This window comes from Triturus cristatus, chromosome 3_2 (assembly GCF_964204655.1).
Source record: "Triturus cristatus chromosome 3_2, aTriCri1.1, whole genome shotgun sequence".
Taxonomy (NCBI): Eukaryota; Metazoa; Chordata; class Amphibia; order Caudata; family Salamandridae; genus Triturus; species Triturus cristatus.
In genome coordinates, this window is record NC_140584.1 from 1,197,706,117 (window position 1) to 1,197,729,881 (window position 23,765).

The 23,765-nt window shown below is 49.8% G+C and overlaps 1 protein-coding gene across 6 annotated transcripts in view; it reads left to right on the plus strand.

Annotated features, from left to right (window-relative positions):
• The window catches only part of LOC146859432 (beta-galactosidase-like), a 356,754-nt gene that overhangs the window by 126,901 nt on the left and 206,088 nt on the right, over nucleotides 1-23,765 (plus strand). For all 6 annotated transcript variants that reach the window (XM_085650133.1, XM_085650132.1, XM_085650130.1 and 3 more), the window contains 3 exons: nucleotides 3,355-3,524; nucleotides 6,085-6,235; nucleotides 8,791-8,851. In XM_085650133.1, coding sequence (XP_085506259.1) covers nucleotides 3,355-3,524; nucleotides 6,085-6,235; nucleotides 8,791-8,851 — 382 coding nt within the window. The remainder of the gene's footprint in view (nucleotides 1-3,354; nucleotides 3,525-6,084; nucleotides 6,236-8,790; nucleotides 8,852-23,765) is intronic.

Below are 23,765 nucleotides of genomic sequence, written 5' to 3' on the forward strand. Positions count from 1 at the left end.
CCGCCCCCTGTTCTTGTGGTATGCTGCTCCCCTAGTTTTTTGGTCACGCTCTCCCAGCGGGTTCTCGCATTAATATGTGCCTCTTCTTAATTGTCCCTGATTGACTTCGCTAGAGCTTGCAGTTTATCTGGTTGGCTGATTTTACAAGTTATCCTCCTAAGGTTCACGGTGTGGATGGAGGCTGGATCCTCCTTTGACTGATCCAGGGGCAGCCCTTGCGTGCTCATGGAGATTTCCTGGGGCAAATGGTCGCTTTGCTCTTACGTTCTGATCTGGAAGCTTGTAATCCTGCTGAATAGTTGTAAAGTGACAAAAGTGTAATCTATTATAGAGCTTGCCATAGCTTTGTGATATGTTGCCAAGGGAGGCTGATCTCCCGGAAAGCGACCATTTAGTGCCATGAGGCTAAAGTGCTCCGTGTCCTGTATGAAGTTCCTGGTGAGAGCTGACTGATGTGTCTTTTTGCCCTGTTCCTGGCTGGCAATCATCCAGGCTGTGAATTGTTCCTCCAGGTCCTTGTCCCTTTTTTGCGGCCCCAGTATATGCATGTTAAAGTCGCCAGCCAGCAGAAGGTTGGTAGTTGGTTCTTCCGAGAATAATCTAGTTCTTTCCGAGCCCACCATTTTGGCTCCTCTGGCTTTGTCGCGTGGATATATGTATGCATTTGGCACTATAATTTGTTGTTTAGTATTGCCGTCCCCTAAATCCACTACGAGAGATTTGAGCCCATTTGTAGGGGTTAGGATGGAATGTACATCTTTTGTCCCCCTTATAGTGCAGATTGATGAGAAGATAGATAGGCCGCCCTTTGGGGGCCCCGAATTTGGCTCCTTTGGTTGCTGGTAAATGATGGGTCTTGAAGCCACATAGGTGCAGGGGTTCTTCCAACCATGTCTCTTGCATTAGGATAAGGTCGAAGCCTTGGTAAAAAAAAAAAAGAAATTCTCTGTCCGATACCTAATTTCCTAAGCCGTTTACATTCCAGGAGCAGATTCGGAGTTGCGGGCCGCAAGCAGGGGATTGTTTGGTACTGAGTCAAGCGCTCTCTCCTTGTAGGTTTATCGTCCTGGCTAACCAGGTCCAGTCTTCCTGTAGAGTTACTCGGTCCTGACCTTTGCTTGCAAGTAGTATTACGTCCATGCTGCGGGCCCCTTTAAGGACTGATTGAGCGTGCCTGGCCGGTGGGTGACCTGATTGATCAAGACAGTTTGATATCAAAAGTTATGGATAACCCGGTTGTTGATGTAAGAGAATTTTGATTCCCCAAGCTTTTAGTTAGGCCTCCTCCGCTGATATCTGCCAGGATCCTGATTGAGTCAGTCGCACGATGTTCCCTCTATTGAGGATGTCCCCTCGGCCTCTCGACTTCATTTCGGGGATGAATAGGATTGAGTGGTATTGAAAGGAAGTGGCGGTGTCAAGAAAGCGGAGGCATCATAATTACCTGTGAAGCTTCCCGCTGTCATTGGCAGGGTTCACTCTGGCAATGCTGGCGGCCCACTTGAACCAGCTTCATCCAGACCATCTCTAAGCCCAAGCTGTATGCTTGCATCCATGTCGTCGCGACCAGGATGATGTAGTATGGCCCCTTTTTCATCTTTCTTAAAGTGTCAGTTTTATGTCTTCTATCTGTTCACTGCCGTTTTTAACCTTCTGCGCTCTACCTGGTCTTCACGGTCTTTAAGTTTCTTGGCTCCTCAATCCTCCTTCTTTTCGTTCCTGGCTATTATGACCATCAGCGCCTCTCTGTACCTGGTTGTCGTTGCCTTCAGCGCCTCTGTGTGCCTGGTTGTCGTTGCCTTCAGCGCCTCTCTGTGCCTGGTCGTCGATGCCTTCAGAGCCTCTCTGTACCTGGTTGTCTTTGCCTTCAGCGCCTCTCTGTGCCTGGTTGTCGTTGCCTTCAGCGCCTCTGTGTGCCTGGTTGTCGTTGCCTTCAGCGCCTCTCTGTGCCTGGTCGTCGATGCCTTCAGAGCCTCTCTGTACCTGGTTGTCTTTGCCTTCAGCGCCTCTCTGTGCCTGGTTGTCCCTGCCTTCAGCGCCTCTCTGTGCCTGGTTGTCTTTGCCTTCAGCGCCTCTCTCTGCCTGGTCGTCGCTGCCTTCAGCGCCTCTCTGTGCCTGGTTGTCTTTGCCTTCAGCGCCTCTGTGTGCCTGGTTGTCGCTGCCTTCAGCGCCTCTCTGTGCCTGGTTGTCGCTGCCTTCAGCGCCTCTCTGTGCCTGGTTGTCTTTGCCTTCAGCGCCTCTCTGTGCCTGGTTGTCTTTGCCTTCAGCGCCTCTCTCTGCCTGGTCGTCGCTGCCTTCAGCGCCTCTGTGTACCTGGTTGTTGCTGCCTTTAGCATTTCTCTGTATGAATGATGGCTCTGCGTTATGGTGTGACCCAGTATATCTTCTTTCAGCCTTACTAGTAGGTTTCTGGCCATCTGTGACTGATTGTTTCCATAGGGTCTTCGCCTTCTTCAAAAGCCTGGCACTGGCTGGAGTGGCATTCTGAGTCCACATTTACCAACCGTCGATTAACACCTCGAACAAGGCACACATGGCACGCACAAGCAGTTTGCTGAATCTTAAGCAAACCCTCTGGGAGAGCACTCTCGGATCTTCGGGTTGCAGATCCCCTGACTGGTCGCCAGTTTTAACGCCCTGCCCAGCCTGGTAGCATGCAAAAGAATATGCCACACACATCTCTGTACTGCGTGGCCTTTCTTCTTCAGAGTGCAACCGTTAACTCCACTCACAATGCGTCATCATCTTTATTCAAACACACTCTACGCTTATGTCATTTCTACGGAGTCATTCTGGGACCAGAAGGGTCCTGCTATACACATATATACAAGACACTACATAGTGTACATCTCGCCACAGTACAGAAAATGCAGAATAGTTAGAGTACAATCATGCATACAGATGGACACCCTTCTGAAGGTGTGGGGCACCGCAGGGCTGTATCATGAGCGAACTCCTGGGGGACCCTGAGCAGGCTGGGTGCTGCATCTTATATGAACTGACTATGGCAGCCTCGGTATCTGCCCAGGGCACCACTGCACTGGCATTGTGAGGGAGGGCACCACACCAGTTCGCATGGGGAGGGCCCGCTCCAGCACTGTAAGAAAGGACACCAGAGCAGCAGAGTAAGGGAGGGCCGGGCTCGACCACAGTATGGGTGCGCCCTGCTCGACCACTATAAGGGAGGAGGGCCCTGCTCGACCAGTGTATGGGAGGGCCCGCACCAGCACTGCAAGGAAGGACACCAGAGCAGCAGAGTAAGGGAGGGCCCTGCTCGACCAGTGTATGGGAGGGCCCCGCACCTGCACTGCGAGGGATCTTGAGAATTGAACCTCCCTATGTTTTCTGTCTTAGGCTTCCTCCAGCCCCACATTCAACATTGACTACGAGAATGACTGCTTCCGGAAGGATGGGCTCAAGTTTCAGTACGTCTCCGGAAGCATCCACTACTTCCGCATCCCGCCAGAGTACTGGAAGGACCGTCTCCTGAAGATGTACATGGCAGGGCTCAACGCCATCCAGATGTAAGTGGCATCTCCGGGGCGGCGAAAGCCACTGCTTGGGATTGGAGTAAGAAGGGAGGACAGGGTAAGGGGGGGCAGAAGTCACACATTAGGATTATAGTAACATGGGTGACAAATGGAGATGGCAAGAGGGGTAACTATTACTGCGTGGGATGGTAGTAATAAGGGTAGTTGGAGTGGACAGGACAGGATTGCGTTGAAGTTACTGCTGATGATTACGGTAAGAATTGTGGAACGTGGAGAAGGCAGGAGAGGTAGAAGTTACTGTGTAAGACTAGTAACAAGGGAGTTCACAGGGCAAGAGGGGTCGAAGGTAGTACTTGGTACTGTAGGAGTAAGAGTGTAGAATGGAGAAGGTGTAATAGGGAGCAGATGTTGCTGCTTAGTATTATAGTAACAAGGGTGTAGAGCGAAGCGGACGGGTGGGGGTAGAAGTTATTTTTTAAGATTGTGATAGCAAGGGTTCAGAGTGGGGAGGGTAGGCATGGAGAAAAGCTGCTGCTTAAGGTTGTAGTAAAAAAGGTGTAGAGCTCGGAGGACAGGAGCGGGTAGAAGACTTTACTAGCAAGTGTAGAGTGGAAAGGGCAGAATGTTGAAACACAAGAGTGTAAAGTGGTGAGGGCTGTAGGGGCAGAAGTTACTGCCTACGCTTAGGATTGTAGTTTACCTGGGGTAAAGTGGAGAGAGGAGAAGTTACAGAAACTGAGCATGTTCAAAGACAAGTAACACCAGTATTGGGATAGTACACGTCCGCCTGCCATCCACAGATAGGTGTGTTACAGTAGTCCACATCTGCACTCAAGGAGCAGACAAGTAATGAATACCTGTCTGTGATCCTTCGCTCACTCCTGCATGCGTTCTACTTTGACTTTAGACACACACCAGAAGGATGGACACACCCACACAACATTACCCAGTAGTTGATTCTGAGGGCTGCTGATTAGTTGTCCTGAGACTTGCCTTTGAGGGGTCGCAGGGGTGAACAGTGGGACTGCAGTTCCTGTTGTCAGGGTGTGACGGGCCCATCAGAAGGGAAGCAGCCCTTTGTCTTTCTTCCCCATCCCTGTCCGATGTGGCCGGTGCCAGTCAGGTGCAAGCTGTTCACATCTCTTTGTGCCTCTGTTGTGGGTGCTTCAACCTGGAGATGATTTTGCTGTGAGGAGCATCACTCTAGACAGGAGGACAGTCTGAGAAGGACACGTGAGAGAGGAACTGACCAAACCGGATTGGCAAAGACAGACAGAATTCACATCCCCTGTCTGCTAACTCTCTGTAACAGTGGGGGTTGCTGACCGCTTGTTCCTGTTCTGCGTTCTTTTTGGCCTAGAAGAGTACCCAGATGACTCCTGCGCAACCAGGGCTGGGGTGTGCCCAACAGGCAGCTCCACAGGGGTGAGGGGACATTACCTGGAGTCTGATATGGAGCAAGAACTGCCTGACTTATCCTGGGAATCCAAGGAGTCCTGCCTGAGTTAGATGGATGCAGAGATCCGCCCCCAAAAGGGGTGAAGAGTATTGGAAGGTGCCAGAAGTAGTTCACTCACGTGCAGGGGTTTCACCACTAGACACTGGAAGACTTCATGCCTGGTGTGATCAAAGTTGCAGCCCAGTCCGAGAGATCCTTAGAGGAGCTGCTGCAGTTCCAAAGCATGCCGGCGTGCCCTGCTGTCTCATTGCTCCACCATGCCCCCGGTAGAAGTATGCCAAATTGGTTGGCCTAACATTTGGACATTTACCCCATGACACTCGGTGCATGCCTGCACCCCAGATGATGTGACCGTGACACTTCTGACTCTGTGCCATGCAGTCCCAGCCACCCTGAAAGTGAAGACCAGACCTGTGGTTCCCGCCAAGGATAGTTCCCAGTGAGCATGAAAGAGTGCTGACTCTTCTTCTCTGAGGAATGAGGCCATCACCTCAAGGCACTATGTGGCTAATTAGTGCCTGGTAACCAAGGCGCTGAGGATCCCAGCATCCGATCGGGCTACAGCGACCACATTCCAATCATATTGCCTAGAAGTACTGTTGATCCAGCAGTAATTTCACGGTAATTTCTCAATGCAAAACATCATTTACCTCTACTTTACCGCTTTAAAGGTGATGGGCCTTTGCCACCATGTATCACCTTCAGGAGACTTTACATAAACATGAAAAATCAAATTGCAATTAATATTTAAGCCAATAATGAGAGTTTTGAGTATTTTTAAATGGTTTTATTTTCTAGTCAAAAGTTAAGTTTCTCTGATTCTTTATTCAATAATCCATTTTCAATCCGGTTATAGAATTGAAAAACAGGAAAAATAGAATTAATACAGAACATATTATAGGTTGCATACAAAGAACTCCATACAGGAAAGGGAATGAGGCATAACATGTCAGAACTCTTTAAAGAGTTTCAGGAAAAATATAAGAGTGAGTTTTGCAAGGCTAATCAATAATTATTAATTGGCAAAAATCTCCCATAAAGAGAAAAAAATGCATAAGACAAAAACCTGTCCTGATCTCTCAGCTGCTCTCTCTTCGCTGGTCTGTTCATGATTTTAATTGTTTCCATGTCCAGTTACATTCCCTGGAACTTCCACGAAGAGACGCCCGGTGTCTACAACTTCAAGAAAGACCGTGATGTAGAGCACTTTCTGGAGCTGGCACAGGAGGTTGGGCTTCTGGTGATACTGCGGCCTGGACCCTACATCTGTGCCGAGTGGGACATGGTAAGGCCACGTATCGGAGAACATGATAGTAGTAGAGTGAATGGCCTGGCTGTGCCATTCATGACCCCGTCACTGTTCTTACAGTGTGACGGTGACTACCCCTAGAAATGGACATATCTATTGCCAAAAATTAATAGAAAGAGAATGTATGTGTTTATAGGTCTGGCCAATGCCTTTTGATTTTACTAAAATATCAGTACAATATACTTATATAACGGTTTTCAGCCGGCTGTCATCATCCATTGGTCTGTTGTTGTGCCAGTCACATTCTTCTTCCGCTGACTACAGTATACAGCATGGGACAGTGGCTCTGCCCTCTTCAGCTTTTTGCTTACTTCACTGTGAGTGATGGCCTTCTGCTCTTTCACGAGCACATCCACACAAGGTAGTTCCCTTCATTGTGGAGGAATGCTATGGCAACATGGGATTTCTGAGAAAAAAATAGTGTTGCTTTTAACCATTTTTTGTATATTCCCAGGCGCTCAGCTCTGCCACCAATAAAGTTTAAAAAATGACAAAAAAAAAGTCCTTGGCGAAGCCAAAAGGCTGGAAACCAATGCCAGACCTAATGGCTTTGACAGTCCTTGTTTAAGTTTCTCTCCTAGAGGGCAGTATAAAAAGTTCACACTACCCTGATGCACCAATCACATAACACGCAGTGACCTTCGAATCTAGAGATCCAGCTGAGCACAGGGAGAGTGGGGGACTTCCGGACTATGAAGAGCAGGACAGGCTGTAATATAGATTACAGGCACGTGTTCCAGACGTTACCCATTTGGGCCTCGTCTCGAACTATGTGAGGCTATAGCAAGACGCACCATACCCTTGAACTGGGATTCGATGCACACACATGTTTTATTGACAGAAAGTAAATCATGCACCAGGCTCCTGGGGTGGACCCTCCTGCATGCTGGCAACCGTGGTCTGAAGGTCAGGAGTACAATCTCCTTGCTAAATTGCCACCAGTATAGCTCTCCTTCAGAGAGCCCAACATTGGGCTCTTGTGGCAATAGTTTAGGAAAGCAGGGGACGGTGAACCTGGGGTTACAAATGCTTCCTCACCCATTGGACTATAAACATCAGAAAACCATATCTGTATCCATCACTTTGGCATCATCCTTTCAGAGGGTTCACATCCTTGTCTGAAGCTTGGTCGCCCTCAGGGAAGGAAGGTACCTTAGTGGAACACCTTACTAAACCAGAGGCAGCGAGATTACCTGAGGTTCTACATCCAACCACATGGCTGCAAATGGTTGCTGGTGACTTCCAGTGTGTTTGTAGGTACCTGCAGAATCCCATTATAGTTCCAGTCGAGCACCCTGAAATGTTGTCAGGGGTGACTGTTCAGAGGATGATGAGAGGGAGGAAATGTATTCAGTCATTGACCCAGTCGATATTGTATTGGGGTTTCCTCTCTTACACTTTACCTTCCTCTGTCTTTATTCTATTCTCGTCTTTTTGGCCTTTGTCTCCCTGTCAGTGCCACTCATGTCCTCCTCGCCTGTCACTACCCAGATCTCAAGCCACTGCTCCTTTCCTGCCCACCTAACACTTTCCACCTCGCCTGTCACTATACACCACCAGCCACTGTCCACCTTTCCTTTCACTCTCCACCCCTCCTGTCACTGTCCACCACCAGCCACCATCCTCCTTTCCTTTCACTCTCCACCCCTCCTGTCACTGTCCACCACCAGCCACCGTACACCTTTCCTTTCACTCTCCACCCCTCCTGTCACTGTCCACCACCAGCCACCGTCCACCTTTCCTTTTACTCTACACCCCTCCCGTCACTGTCCTCCACCAGCCACCGTCCACCTTTCCTTTCACTCTCCACCGCCCCTGTCAACTCCAACACCAGCCACCGTCCACCTTTCCTTTCACTCTCCACCCCTCCTGTCACTGTCCACCACCAGCCACCGTCCACCTTTCCTTTCACTCTCCACCCATTCCTGTCACTGTCCACCACCAGCCACCGTCCACCTTTCCTTTCAGTCTCAACCCCTCCTGTCACTGTCCACCACCAGCCACTGTCAACCTTTCCTTTCACTCTCCACCTCTCCTGACACTACCCTCTTCTCCCTTTATGGGTGACCTTCACATGGCAGGGCACGAGAGGTGAAGTGCTAATGACCCGGGTACAGGCATGAGGGGCATAGGAGGGTTTCAGATGTGAGGGCCAGAAGGAGGGGATAGAGCATGCAGTGAGTGCCCTGTACAGATGAGCCCATTAAAAGGAGAAACAAAGGAGTATCTCCGCTGTGCTGTCCGGAAGAACTATAGCAGAGCCTCTACCCTTTCTGGAAGACATATAGAGGGGTAGCTCTGCTTCTGGGTGTAATGCGGTGGGGGGGAGGGGGGGGGGGGAGTACTGCCCTGTCTCAGAGAAAAGAAAGGGCTCGACTTTGACTAGGGAGATGAAAGGCCTTGTCTCCCTGAAGACAGATGGGGGGATTGGCACTATTTAAGATATTGTGCTGCCCTGTACACTATTCTCATTAGTGACCTGTTGCTTTCTCTCTTCCATGCCCCTCACCCCCAACAATATCACTTTTCAGGGAGGCCTCCCGGCCTGGCTTCTGCAGAATCCCAACATCACCCTGAGATCCTCCGATCCAGGTAAGGCACCGTCTCTTCTCTGACAAATCAGACCCTCTACTGAAGTAGAGCTGGGTTTCTTCAGTGGCACAGTTGGGTTTAGGTTTGGCACATTTAAGTCTATTATTTATGGTAATAGGTGTTCATTCTCTACCATTTAAAGAGTTATTTAATTCTTTATCAAAGAGGGTTTATTGTTGGGCACTGATGACCTGATTTGTGGACACCAACATATGACGGGTTTATTCTGTGATAGAACCGTGGTTCCGATCCTTCGGTATGTTCGATAGACCTGAGCTTACTCTCTTTTAGAGCTTGTTCCAGTTCTCAGGTGCTGCTAGATTTATTTAATGAATGTTTCTACAAAGTGCACTGGAGCATCAGCGCGCTTTACATAAGGCTGCAACACAAGAACATGTGTGCACAGGACAGTTGAAGAGAGGGCGCAGAGCGTGGGGATTTGTGTATAAGAACACATATTCTCTGGCAAGGTGAGTCCCATGAACTGTGGACATTTCACAATATCGTGTATGAAGCAGCATACTTTTAAGCCAATTGTATACAAGCATATTGTGACTTATTCCTGCTGTAGTTGACCCAGGTGAGCCTTGGCCCATTTCTCATCCCCTCAAGTAAAATATGGTGTCATCTGTAAATTGGTGACAGCAGATGTCAGAATTCCTGAAGAAGTCACTCACCGGTTCCAGGTAAATGTTGAACAGTACAGGAGCCAGAACAGATCCTCGGGGGGCTCTCTGGGAGAGAAAGCGTCTTCTACTTTAATTACTTGTGAGCACTTCCCCATCTATGACTTGGACCACTCTTGAACTTTCCCTTCAAGGCCTGTACGGTCATTTCTTGGACCAGTGCAGTTTATTCCCAGGTACAGTAAAATGTATTTTGTGTTATATTTGTGGTGCAGTTTTGCTTATTCTTCAGCAGCGTCTGCTGCTCCTTCATGTTCCTCCACCACTGCTCCTCTCCTTTTACCCTCTCCTTTTGCCCTCCTTATATTATGTACAACTGTTTGGCTTCAGTGCCCATCCAGAAAGTAGGAGAAACATTTTGTTGTTCGCTGCTCCTCGACCAAAGCAGTACCAGTTGGTCAGGTTGTAACCCGACTAGAGTTACACCTACATGAAGAAAGAGTAAAAAGCAACATCATCCTGCTCCAGCCTGTGCTATGTGTGTGACTGGAGAGCTGCCTCAGGTACAATAACCAAGATGAGAAGGATAATTTCACCTGAAACTGGTCGTCTTAGAGATGTAGCGCACATGATAGAAAATGCAGTCCAAGTTCATTGGTTCCCAGACATGTAGTCGTTACTGGAATCAAGAATAGACCGTGTGATGTTGGACCTCAGCCTGGTAAGAGATGACCTTTGAAAGTTCACCTAACGAGTCCAGGAAGTGGGTAAAACTCTATTGTGATGTGGAATGATATATCACCACTCAAATAAGAACTGTGGACCCACATTAAAAAGCAACATGACTGGACCAACGAGCAGAGGATGTAGAGGGTAGATCAGGATAAAATAATATAGGACCGGTAGGTTTGCCTGAACAATCGGAGGGAGGTAATATGAAACTCTATATAGAGAATTTGACAATCTGTGATCTGATGCCCAGGGCTCTGTTGCAACTATTAAATTTAGCGAGGGCTCTCAGTGCACCAATCATCCCCCATCCCCTGGGGCCCCACTGTAATTGCCATCTGTTGAAATGCAGGGATAGGGATGCTGTTGTGCAGGCTGCAAGAGAGATCGGACTGATTGTATATGAGTGTGTAGATATCAAGTTGTTTACTGATTACACCAGGGCAGTGCAGAAGCAGAGATGCAGATTGGACTCACTGAAGAAAAAACGTAGGCCACTGGAAGTCAAAGGTGCTGTTCCAGAATAAACTCAGAGGGGTGGATGGTGGTAGGTCCATTTTCTTCAATACACCTGAGCAGTTTGGGACTAGACTTAGAGCAGTAGTTGACAAAGTCTGCGGTCCGAAGGATCCTATTTTCGCAGTAGTGTTTCTGTAGCTTTGCAAACACATTCCAGCCTATCATCAGCAGCAGCAAGAGAAGAATGTGTCTCAAACATGCCCAATAGAATCTCAGGTGCTGGAGGATGGAACTCTGTGCGTAGTGTGCAGAGGTGTGGACCGCATCAACAGCTGACAGAAGATGTAGCAGAAACATAGGTGAGAGTATACTATTGAAATGAGAACGTAACTCAAAAGGTATGACCACCATGTCATGAGTAATATGGGATAAGTGGTAGTGAAAGGTGGATGTCTTGGAATGTCAGGGGACTGAAGGACTACAGAAAGAGATGCGAGGGCCTTCCTTTTATACAGATTGGAAATCCACATTTCATTCTTGCAAGAAACACACTCGTCAGGGGTGGAGGCTGGAAGCACTTTAGATGGAGACATTCCTACTCCTCCTCTCTCTCTCTCTTGTTGTCGGGGAGAAGAGTATGACTGATGCCATCACTGCCAGTTATTAACTATCACGCGATCGCAGACCCTGAAGGTAGGCACATAGATCTGACTGAACTTAGAAGCCATACTGACGTCATTCCACTCCTTTGGCTATAATATCAGCGAGACCTACATTGGCTCATCCTTTCTGAGCTCTGTGCACTGTATGCTTATACATTGATGCTCCTGCCAGGTGGTCGATGGATTTGAGAGATATCGCCTGATGATGAGACAACCCACAGCTAAGGCTAAGACCCTCAGGTAGGTCTCTAACCTGTAGGGTAAGAGACATTACTCCACAAAGCAGTAACTCTTTTTTATTCCCGAGCACATGGTGTGCCTGCCAGGGTGTTCTGCTGCTTTCCAGAGATTAGGCTATGTGTTTTAAAAAAAATTCTTTTTCTTATACAAAACAAGCCTCAGGCATATGCATTATGTATTGTACATCAAAAGCATTTATCAGACATGATAATGAACCAGTCCTCGTATCCCACCTTCTGAAATAAAAAGTATGCGTTGAGCCTGATAAGACCATTACAGTATGTCCCTGAGCACCCCATAAAACACATGGTGTTCCAAGCAAGTCTCATCATAGGCCTCTACATTCTGTCCAGGGCCCCCATATTTTCCCCCATTTCCGTGGGCAACCCCGACTTTGATATACCACCTGCTCTGCGCCACTGCGCCAATCCATATCCCTGAGCCAAGCAGTCACTGTTGGAGGTTCGGGTGCTCCCCAAGCTTGCGCTATGTTTCTCTTAACAACCCCTCATCCCCGCCAGACCCAGCCATACTTTGGCCCACTTTGGCCACGTGAATTTACCTGTAACACCAAGAATGTGCCATCGGGTCTCAAGCGGAACTTGTTCATTGGTTGCAGCTTCCATTACCCGGGTAACACCCTTCCAGAATTTCTGGATCATGGGACAGGGCCATAAAATATGGAAAAACAAACCCTTTTCGCCGCATCCCCCGAGACAATCCGTGGAGCCTCCTCCCTTAATATGCACCTGCACCATTCTCGAGGCATATGACCTGTGGAGGATATGGAGTTGGACCAGTCGAAATCGTGCTCTGACCGCAATTTCTCTGGGGCATTGGAGGGCCCCTGCCCAATCGTTGTCCTCTAGCAGGCCTACATCTGTTTCCCAGGCCTCCCGCAAGGGGCCCAGACAATCTGGAGTGTTATTTACCAGATTTTTGTACGTCAGTGACACCACCTTTTAAATCATAGGGTCCAAGAGCAGCCTGTACTCCAATGGGGTGTATTCTGGGAACACTGTCCCTTCTTTCACGTGGCAGTGGAGCGCAGAGCGCAGCCGACCGTATCGAAGGAATTCTCCACCCATCTGGAAGCCCTCTCGCAAACTTTCAAAGGTTAGCATAGCCCCCCCTCTCCAGCCATCTCCAAGCAAGTCAATGCCTATAATGCTCCACCTCCGAAACCCTGGTAACTTTTGCACTTCTTTAAGGAATGTCCCCTCCCAAAGTGGGGTCTGTTTGGTGAGTTTCTGTTCCCACCCAGTCATTCTAGTTGCTCTATGCCAAATATCTATGACCATTTTTGTATGTGGTGGTAGATGTGCTGAGCCCCCACCTTTTCGATAGAGTTCTCCCAAATGACTACCCGAACCCAGCGTCAATCGGTCCACCCTATAAGTTGGTTCCTCTAACGGGGAAAAGACCCAGCTATTAATGTTGATGAGATGGGCTGCCCAAAAGTATTTCCGGAGATCCGGGTCTGCCAGCCCCCATTCATACAATCCCTTCTGCAATTTCTTAAGCGCAATTCTGGGACTACCTCCCCCCCACAATAGCAAGTGTAATTCAGAGTCTATCATATGAAAGATGGAGTCCGGAATACGGAGTGTTCTGTAGGACATACAGTAGACGCAGAAGGGCCATCATCTTGAAGAGTCCCATGAGGGAAACTGGGAGCCCCCCTCCAGTGCGTCACGTCCCCACGCAATCTGGACAGCTGCCCCTGCAGTTTCAGTTGTGTAAATTCCATTTCATTCTTAGTGATCCAAATGGCTAGGTATTTAAATGTTCGAGGCATATGAGCTGCAGATTACACACTTTTGCATAGATCGCCATCTGGTGTTGGGCCCGGATGTTTGCAGTTTGTTTTTCCTCTTGGAAAGTCTTTGGAAGTCACGAGGTCGGTGACTCCTCCCTTGGTTCGTATTGTGCATGGGCTTCGGCTCCATCCTCAGATTGTTATCTTCCGCCATCGGGCTCGGATGTAATACTTCGCGCTCCGGTTCCGAACATTCCAGTTCGACGATCGAAGCGGAATCCTCGCTCTTCGCGGTATTGTTCAGATCCTGATCTCCTCTATCACCTTCTTCTTCGACACACCTTCGATTCCAGTCATCGACGGCGGCCTTCGGGCCTATCCAAGCTCCGGTCCCGGCTGATGAAAAGAACTCCATTCAAGAAGTGCCCTCGATGTGGGTCCAAATTCCCCCACACCGATCTTCATGAGGTGTGCAACCTCTGCCTCTCCCCTGAACACGAGGCTCGAGACTGTCCCACCTGCAAGTCTTTCAGATCCAAAAAGACTATTCGAGATCGAAGGGCCAGAAGAAAAATGGCGCACTCCTCGATTTCCGTTACAGTCGACATACTCGGGGATGACGTCGAAGCTCCGGGACAGCAGCACACCGAAGAGGACCTAGTCAGTGCTTCTGAAGCCGACGACTCGGATGTGGAGGACATCACCCCGGCGCAGAGGGTCGTGAGTAAAATACCCCCTCCCACACCCGCGCCAACACCCAAAAAGGCTTCGGTCACGCCTTTGCCTCCGGGCCTAGGCAAGACCAAAGACACTGCTTCAAACACCCCACCGTCGGGCCCGGTGAAGAAGCCTAATAAGCCTTCCGGCGGTTCGGGCTCGAGCCAACCTGCCAGCGGTGCCGATAAACACACTTCGGCACCGAAGAAGAGATCGGCCTCTACCTCGATATCGAGCTCTGCACCAAAGCCCTCGGTGTCGAAACCCAGCCTCTTGGTGCCGACCAAACATCATAAGGCCCTCGGCACCGACACTCCCGCGCCGAAGCCTGTCTCGGCGCCGACCAAAAAAGCGGAGGTTCCAAAAAAGCACGGCACAGACAAGCCTAAAAAGCCATCGGCCCCGAAAACGTCGGCGCCGACCGAACAGCCAGTGTCGCAAGAACTATTTACACCGGATCCTTTGCAAAAGACACTTACCAAGGATCCAAAAACTGGACATTTGGCACTGTCTTCTAAAAAGAGTCATTTGGACAAACCAGCTCCACCTCCACCTCCAAAGAGGAAAGACTGTGCTACCTCCCCTTTCAGAGTGCCTTCCCCACCTCCTCCACCCTCTCCACCTCCGCCCCCTCCGCCCCCTCCGCCTTCTCCACCCCTGTCTCATCGCTCTCCGACTCAGTCTCCAGACCATGATGATCAAGGGGACCCATACTACGACCCAGCAGATGTGCCACAAGACCCCACCCCTACAGGATCCGCAGACCCATGGGATGATTATAATAATCCAGACATTCCAGATGACCTTTATCCATCCAGGCCATCTCCACCAGAAGACTCATTAGGTTTTCACCACCTACTTCAGAGGGCGGCACATTATCACGGGGTAGAGCTACACACTGACCCAGTAGAGGAAGATTTCCTCCTAGACACCTTTGAAACTGTACATAGGTCTACTTCTATACTACCTATGCTCAAAGGGGTAATAAAACATGCGCCAGAGGTTTTTAAAGACCCAGTCAGGGCTAGGGTCCTCAACCCACGCATAGAGAAGAAGTATAAAGCTGCCCCCACAGATCCTGCCTACATTAAAGGGCCAGCGCCACTGGATTCCCTAGTGGTATCCACTGCAAGGAAGAGATCAAATTCCCAGGTGTCCGGCGAAGCACCACCGCCTGACAAAGAGTCAAAGCTCCTGGACGCGTCAGGAAAACGCACTGCGTCACAGGCAGCCAATATATGGCGTATCGCCAACACTCAAGCACTATTGGCCAGATACCACAGAGCGCATTATGATGAACTAGAAACCATCATGCACCATCTTCCAGAAAAATACAAAAATAGGGCCAATTAATTAATTCAAGAGGGTAAGACCATAACTAACACCGCTATACGCTGTGCGTTAGACGCAGCAGACAAAGCCTCCAGGGCCATTAACACTAGTGTCCTCCTCCGTCGCCACGCTTGGCTGAGAGTTTCGGGCTTTAAACTTGAGGTACAAGCCTCCATATTAAACCATCCATTTGATCAACAACATCTATTCGGTCCAAAGGTAGATGAGGCCCTCGAGAAGATGAAGAAAGACACAGATACGGCGAAATCTATGGGAGCCCTACAGTCACACCCTCCTAGGCGCTCCTTTCGCCGCTCTTCCTTTCGGGGCATGGGCAGAGGCTACTCCTCAGATAGCGCGTCCACGTCCTACAAATCCCCTGCTCAATCCACCTTCACAAGGGGTTATCAAAGAGGCGGCTATAGAGGCAATAACAATAAAGGCAGAGGCAAAACAAATACCGCCCGCTCTGCCACACCGCCTACCCAATGACTTTCCCCTGCTCCCTCCAGACCATCCCACTCCGGTCGGGGGCAGACTACAAAATTTCCTTCACGTCTGGGAGTCCATCACATCAGACAGATGGGTGACCCAAATTATTCGTTCAGGGTACTGCCTAGAACTGACATCTACCCCCCCCAACATTCCACCCAGGCAACGCCCAATGTCACAAGAACATTCCACGTTACTAAAACAGGAGGTAATCTCCCTCCTACAAAAAGAGGCGATAGAACAGGTCCCCGCCAATCAGCAAAATGTAGGGGTCTACTCCCTATATTTTTTCTGATACCAAAAAGAGACGAGACTCTACGACCTATCTTAGAACTCCGGCCTCTAAACACATACATACATTCGGACCATTTTCACATGGTAACACTTCAGCAGGTACTTCCGCTCCTCTCCCAGTACGACTTTCTCACCACACTGGACTTGAAAGACGCATACTTTCACATTCCGGTACACCATGCCCACAGAAAGTACCTCAGATTTGTAGTGGGCGGGCAACACTACCAGGTCAAGGTGCTCCCATTCGGGGTCACAACAGCACCAAGGGTATTCACCAAGTGCCTAGCGGTAGTGGCGGCACATCTCAGAATACAGCACATTCACGTCTTCCCATATTTGGATGACTGGCTGATAAAAGCCGCGTCCTACAACCAATGTGTACACCACACCGCCACTACAATCCAACTACTTCACCAACTAGGCTTCACGGTGAACCACCAAAAGTCCCAGCTAACACCATCCCACATAAAGCAATACCTCGGTGCCACCATAGACACCTCAAAAGCCATAGCCTACCCCAATCCGGCCAGGATTGCAAGCATTCAGGCTTTGCGTCAAAAATTCATACTTCAACACTCCCTCCCAGCAAGAGTGTTTATGCAACTGATAGGGATGATGGCCTCTTGCATTTTCATAGTGCCTCATGCAAGACTCCAGATGCGTCCACTCCAAGAGTGCTTAGCGCGCCAATGGAACCAGGCCCAGGGGCAACTGACAGATCTGGTGTTGGTAGACGGTCGCACCCATCGCTCTCTGCAGTGGTGGAACACCATAAATCTTTCCAGAGGTCGACCGTTCCTGGACCCGGTTCCACAAATAATCCTGACAACAGACGCATCGCTCTCCGGCTGGGGAGCTCATCTACTACACCTCACAGTGCAGGGCACATGGACGCCGCAACAAAAGTTACTCCACATCAACCATCTGGAGTTACTGGCAATCTTTCTAGCCCTAAAATCCTTTCAGACACAGATTTTAGGCAAGGCAGTCCTTATTCGCACAGACAACATGACCGCCATGTACTACATTCAAAAACAAGGCGGCACACACTCTCCACAGCTCTCTCAACTAGCACAGAGCATATGGAGATGGGCAATTCCACACAAAATCTTTCTCCTAGCCCAGCATGTCCCAGGAGTCCAAAACACCATGGCAGATCTGCTCAGCAGACAGACGCAGCAGATCCACGAGTGGGAACTTCACCCGTAGGTTCTTCACCCGTTCTTTCAGATGTGGGGGCATCCACAGATAGACCTATTCGCCACCCACGAAAACTAAAAATGCCCAAGCTTCGCCGCCAGATACCCACACCCATTGTCCAAAGGCAATGTGATATGGATGAACTGGTCAGGCAAATTTGCGTACGCCTTTCCACCTCTCCCACTAATTCTATTAGTGGTGCAAAAGCTACAACAGCACTCCCTCACACTGATTCTAGTAGCTCCAACATGGGCCAGACAACCGTGGTACACCACGCTGCTGGAACTCTCGGTAGTGCCACACCAAAAGTTGCACCTCTCACCATGCCTCCTAAACCAGAACCATGGAGAGATCAGACACCCGGACCCAGCTCAGCTCAACCTTGCGATCTGGCTCCTGAAAGCCTAGAATTCGGATACCTTAACCTTCCCCCCGACTGTATGAACGTTATCAGAGAAGCTAGACGCCCTACCACTAGAGCCTGCTACGCTGCCAAGTGGAAAAGATTTGTTGTTTATTGCCATAACAACACAATCAACCCTCTAGACGCATCCATACAGCATATCATATGCTACTTACTCCATCTACAAAGATGTAACCTAGCATATACATCCATTCGGCTACACCTCTCAGCAATTGCCGCTTACCTACAAAACAGACAGCACCTATCAGTTTTCAGAGTACCTGCCATTAAAGCCTTCATGGAAGGCCTCAAACGAATAATTCCCCCCAGAGTGCCACCCTCACCTGTGTGGAACTTAAATATAGTTCTCACAAGGCTAATGGGACCGCCTTTCGAACCTTTGCATAAATGCGAACTGCAATTCCTCACATGGAAAACAGCTTTCCTTGTATCATCATCATTAGGCTTTATTTCGATATGACAAATATCTTAAAAAGCGGTACAAGACATAAGAACAATAAAACAATAAAAGGAGCCAATACATAGAAAGTAACCATACAATTCATACTACGCATGGCCCCAATAAGTTAGGTAAAAATACTTTAAAAAGCGAATTAAACAAGATAGGAAAGCCTAACTGATCTAATGCGCCAAGCCCATCCTAGGAACTTGGCTAAACCGCAAGCAAAGAGAGGCCGAGGGTCGTTTTTCAGTATACGTAGGGCCTCCTTGTGATATCTTGTTCCAAGTTCTCTACAGAGTGGTTTAAGCCATCTGTTACGGGGAGCTACGTAGGCCGGACATACAAAAAACAAATGCGGGACTGACTCTATCCTGTCTTCACAGAACGGACAAGAAGAAATTGTTTGGGCCGGGGCCTTCCATCTAGAGTTTAGATCCCCGACAGGGAGTAGTCCTATCCTAAATTGGAAGTACAAAGCCCTGTCCCTACGCTTTGTAATAATATCCAGATATGGTTCACCAAAGGGCATGTCTTTTACCAAAAGGAAATCCAAGGTGGTCCTGCACAAGTTAACATTTCTACTCCTGCCATCAGCTACCCAACTCCAGTATATTTTCTTCAGGACGGACTTAGGGGGAGCAGTTCTATTGTCCCAAGCATCACCAAGGCCCAAGTTGATAAGAAGACGCTTGACTTCCCTCAACCAATGGATCTTGGACCAGCCGGGTGACCCCAACACATCGGTTAGGCCATCTGCGTAGCTAGACATTTCTGGGACTCTCCAAATTCTCGCCCATAAAAGAAGGGGGCGAAGCCTAGCCTGATCACTAATTGATTGAGTACCCATGTCTAAGAGCAGTGGGAGGGTTGGGGTACTAAAGGGGAGCCCCATTAAATCTTTTAGGAATTTGCTCTCTGAGCGGGATAACTGATCAGCCTTGTGTACCCCCCAGAGTTCGGCCCCATATAATGCTGCATTAACACCCCTTGCCCTGTAGATGTCTAATAAGGGTGCAATAGGTTTTAGGGATGATGCACGTTGTTCCTTAAGAAGGACGCCCACCACCCTCTTGTGAGTCAGCAACATCGTTTGGAGGTGGCATTTCCAACTCATCGAATCACCGAGGCGAATGCCAAGGTAGTCGAACTCGGTGACCCTCTCGAGGGAGACAGAATCTAGGGTCGGTGAATTGGCTAACTTTTTCGGTGGGTTAAGAACCAGATACTTAGTTTTCTCTGTATTAATAACTAACCCCCTTGCATCACAGAAGGATTTGAAGTTAGTTAGCAGGCTCTGCAGGCCGACCGGGGTTTTAGAGATCAGGAGGGTATCATCTGCAAATAGGAGGGTAGGTATTCTCCTGCCAGCCAGGGAAGGTGCGTCTGCTGAAACTTTCAGCAGATGCTCCACCACTCCATTTACATACAATGAAAACAGAGTGGGGGCTAGGACACATCCCTGGCGTACCCCTCTATTTACACGTATGCGAGCTGTTTTTTGTCCCTGATTACTCCACCTGATCTGTGCAAAGTTATCGGCATGCAATTTTACCAAAAGGTTTAGAAGGTATGGTGGGATGCCCAAGTCATTAAGCACACTCCAAAGTTGGCTACGTGGGACCAGGTCAAAGGCAGTCCACAGATCTATAAAGGCAAGATACAGGCTGCCTTTGCCCAGTGCAACCACCTTCCAGTACAGCATCAAAAGACGGAAAGATTGCTCTATCGTCCCCATACCTGATCTAAATCCGGCCTGAAAGTCAGAGAGAATGCCTTTTTCCTCGACCCAGTGTAGTATCCTACCCAGAACCACTTTTCCCGCCACTTTCTGCGAGGAGTCTAAAAGGCTTATGGGTCGGTAATTAGCTGGGTCGGTCCGGCTTCCTTTTTTGAAAATTGGAACGACTTCAGCGCCTTTCCATGAGTCCGGGAAAGTTGCCCCATCAAAACTAGCGTTCAATAGGGCAGCAATGAGTTTTCCCCACTCCACCGGATTGATGCATAGCAAATCCCCTGGTATACCATCCGGGCCTGCTGCTTTGTTGGGGACTAGACATTTAATCGCCCCTATCACTTCCTTAGCTGTGAACAGGTGCTCATCGTTAGGTTCACAGGATACTGAGGGGTACTGTTCTAGGGAACTTGGCCCCATACCCGGGACCACTGTATAGAGCTGGGAAAAGTGGTCAAACCACGCGCCCTCTGGTATATTACATGTAATTAGTGAGTCCACTGGTTTATCCCTAGCTCTTAGTAGGTCCCAAAAACCCTTCGAGTCCTTCCTTAGGCTAGCGGCCTTCAGGTCGTACCAAAACTGGTTCTCCCATTCTGCCTAAGCCTTGTTTATAACCCTCCTTTGATTGCCCCTTGCGACACTGATCAGGGCTCTATTCTTGGATTTCACCGCCTTAATTAGTTCCCTTTTAGCGTCTCGACAAGCAGGTGAGAACCACCCAGCATTACCCTGCGTGCCACCTCTTTTGTTAAGCTTTTTCCCCGCATTGTGGGCTAGAAACAATTCGCCTAAGGCGCACGTGGTTTGGGCAAACAATGTAGAGACCTCCTGCGCACTGATAGAGGGAGAGTCTAAACGTGGAGGGATATTTGCCATTATAGAATTTATCTCCAAGATCTTTCCTTCTTTACCAACAATATTATTCCATTTCAGGCGCCTTCCACAATTAGAGGGACACACTTCGTGTGTAGTTCTCCACACGTGTGGAATTAGGGATGGGGAATGTCCCAGCCACAGAGGGGACAAGGACAGGGACAGCGGGTTGTGGTCACTGTCAATGGACGGCAAGACCGCCATGTCCAGCAAGTGAGGCCACAAACAATAGTTCAGCAGAATGTAGTCAATCCGTGAGGAATGCCCTACTCTGTTGAACGTGTGGGCCCCCAATTGGTCTGAATTAGACCTACCATTGGTTGCTCTGAGGCAATGCTCCAAACAAAGGGCATTAAGATCGATGGCACTTTGATTCCATCTCCTGATTGGCGTTAATTGCAGCAATGGAATACCTCTCCTAACGTCATCATCTCTATTGCCCAACACATCGTCCACAGCAAGGGGTTCGAACGTACAGTTAAGGTCCCCGGCTAACATTTTTTTTTAAAAACAACTTTATTGGGATTTTCAAGTGGGTATATCATAGTACGCATTACATTGAGCATTTTAGTTATACAGAGAGCTCAGGATACAATTCAGGCATTGTGCACCATCTGTGCCAATTGTGGCGTTGTCTACGAAGCTTATCCAGAATGTCGTAATACCCCTAAGGAGGCCACCAGTTTATCACAGTGCTGAGCATTACATTCCTAGCGTCCGACCTATTGTGCCCAAGGGGAGCGTTGTCCGCTCAACTGACCCATTACCCCACCTCCCACCCGGAACCCACCCTCCATACCCAACTATGCCACAAGGAAAACAATCTCAGTCTGGGGGGGACTCAGAGCATATCCCGGGGGGGGGGAAGGAGGAGGAAGGGGAAGGGCGGGCCAGCACAGGGGCTAATCCCCACCCCAGCCCCCGGTAGGGGAAGGGAAGAGGCCGGTCCACGCAGCCTGAAAGGGGGGAACCAGATGGGTCGGCAATATCCCCCTCCAATTGGTGGGGGGGGGCCCGTGGGGGGCCAGCCCCCACGGAAATCACCCCCCATCAGGAAACAGACACATCCACACGAAACATCACACATCCCTGAACCAGGAGTCAGACCCACACCCTCGGCCGCAACGACCCACCTCCATCTACCGGCATCACTGCTTATGCGGGGGAACTCCGGGGGGCAGCCACCACAGCCTCCCCCACGCCCTCCTCCTCCTCCATCTCGCCCTTGAATAATTCGGTCAGATGCGCCCATTCCAGGGAGATCGGTCGTTTGCGTAGCCCCCGACTCTCCTCCCGGTACAGCGCCTCGCGCTCCGCCACCGCCCACCTCAACACCTCTTCTTTCCAAGCCTCCACACTCGGCGGCGTGCGGGACTTCCACCGCTGTGTTATCAGGCGCTTCGCCAGCATTAATGCCAGGTTGGCGAAACGGCGCAACAGCTTCGCTTTCAAGGGGATCAGTAAAAGGCCCAATAGACAAGCCTCTGCAGTGTCCCAAGAGGGGCGGTCAGTAATTGTGGTTAAGGCATGCGTTATCCCACCCCAGTATCCCCGCAGCATCGGGCATAGCCACAGCATGTGTACGAGGTCGGCGTCCGGTGCCAGGCAGCGGGGGCAGGTTGCATCCACCGTATTGTACATCCTACTCAGTATATGGGGAGTAAGATACGCCCTGTGGAGGACAAATAGTTGAATAGTTTTCAATCTGCAATTGCGTGACACTTTTTTGGGGTACGCCAAGATATAAGCCCATTCCCTGTCACTAAGTGCTCGGGACAGGTCTGTCTCCCATCGTGTCCGGAGAGCGACCACTGAAACCTGAGTATGTTCCCGGAGGCCCCGGTTAAGCCAACGAACCAGAAATCGTCCATGGCCCATTAAGTGGAGAGAGCGCAAAAGGTGGAATGTGGGAGGTTCTGCCGGTGTCACCTGCCAGTGAGTCCGAATATAGCGGGCAATCGCAGCGTGGAGCAGGAACTGGGTGTCAGGTACCCTGTTTACTCTCACAAAGTCTTCGTGGGACATCAGGTTACCCTCTTGGAAAAAGGCCCCTATAGTCTCCACCCCCTGTTGTGGCCATGGCCGTACCTGCCCGACGCGCAACACTCCCCGTCGCGTGGGGAGGCCGCACAGCGGTATGTTCGGTGAGTATGGATTCCGGATTTTGGCGTATTTACATGCCCGCGTCCAGTAATGAAGCGCTATCGTCAGCAGGGCCGGAGAGTTTAATGGCCGAGGGGCACCGGGGCACAGCAGCGATTACAGGGCACCGCGCGCCAAGTGGGTCGGGGTATAGCCAATTTCAAACAGGTTTTTACCCGCTAGCCAGTAGGCCAACCACTGCAGCTGGCCAGCGATACAATATGCCCTAAAATCGGGTGCACCCATCCCGCCAGCTCCATTCGGTAACCGCAGCTTTGCCAACGCAAGCCTATGTCTCCCCGCACCCCAGATCAGCGAGATCAGCAGAGTATCCAGCTCTCGAAAGATCCAAGCGGGGTACACTACCGGGATGTTGACGAAGTAGTAAAGCAGGCGGGGCAACATCACCATCTTGGAAATCGTAACCCGTCCTGCGACGGTGAGGGGCAATGTATTCCAAAATGCAATTTGAGAGCGAATGGAAGAGATGGTCCGCACCAGATTGCCTGCAATGACATCCGGCACGGAACGATATATATTAATCCCCAAGTACCTAAAGGTGACCGGCGCCACTCTGAAGGTCAAGGGCCCGAAACGGAGCTCCGGTGCCACGAAACTGTCACTGAAAGAATAGGCTATGGACTTGGCAGCATTGAAGCGTAACCCGGAGATCTCCCCGAAGCGGAGAAAAATATCCGCCACCTCCCCCATGTCGGCCTGGAGATCACGAAAGTATAACAGCATATCGTCTGCATATAGCGAGACTGAATGTAAGACGCCCTCCATCA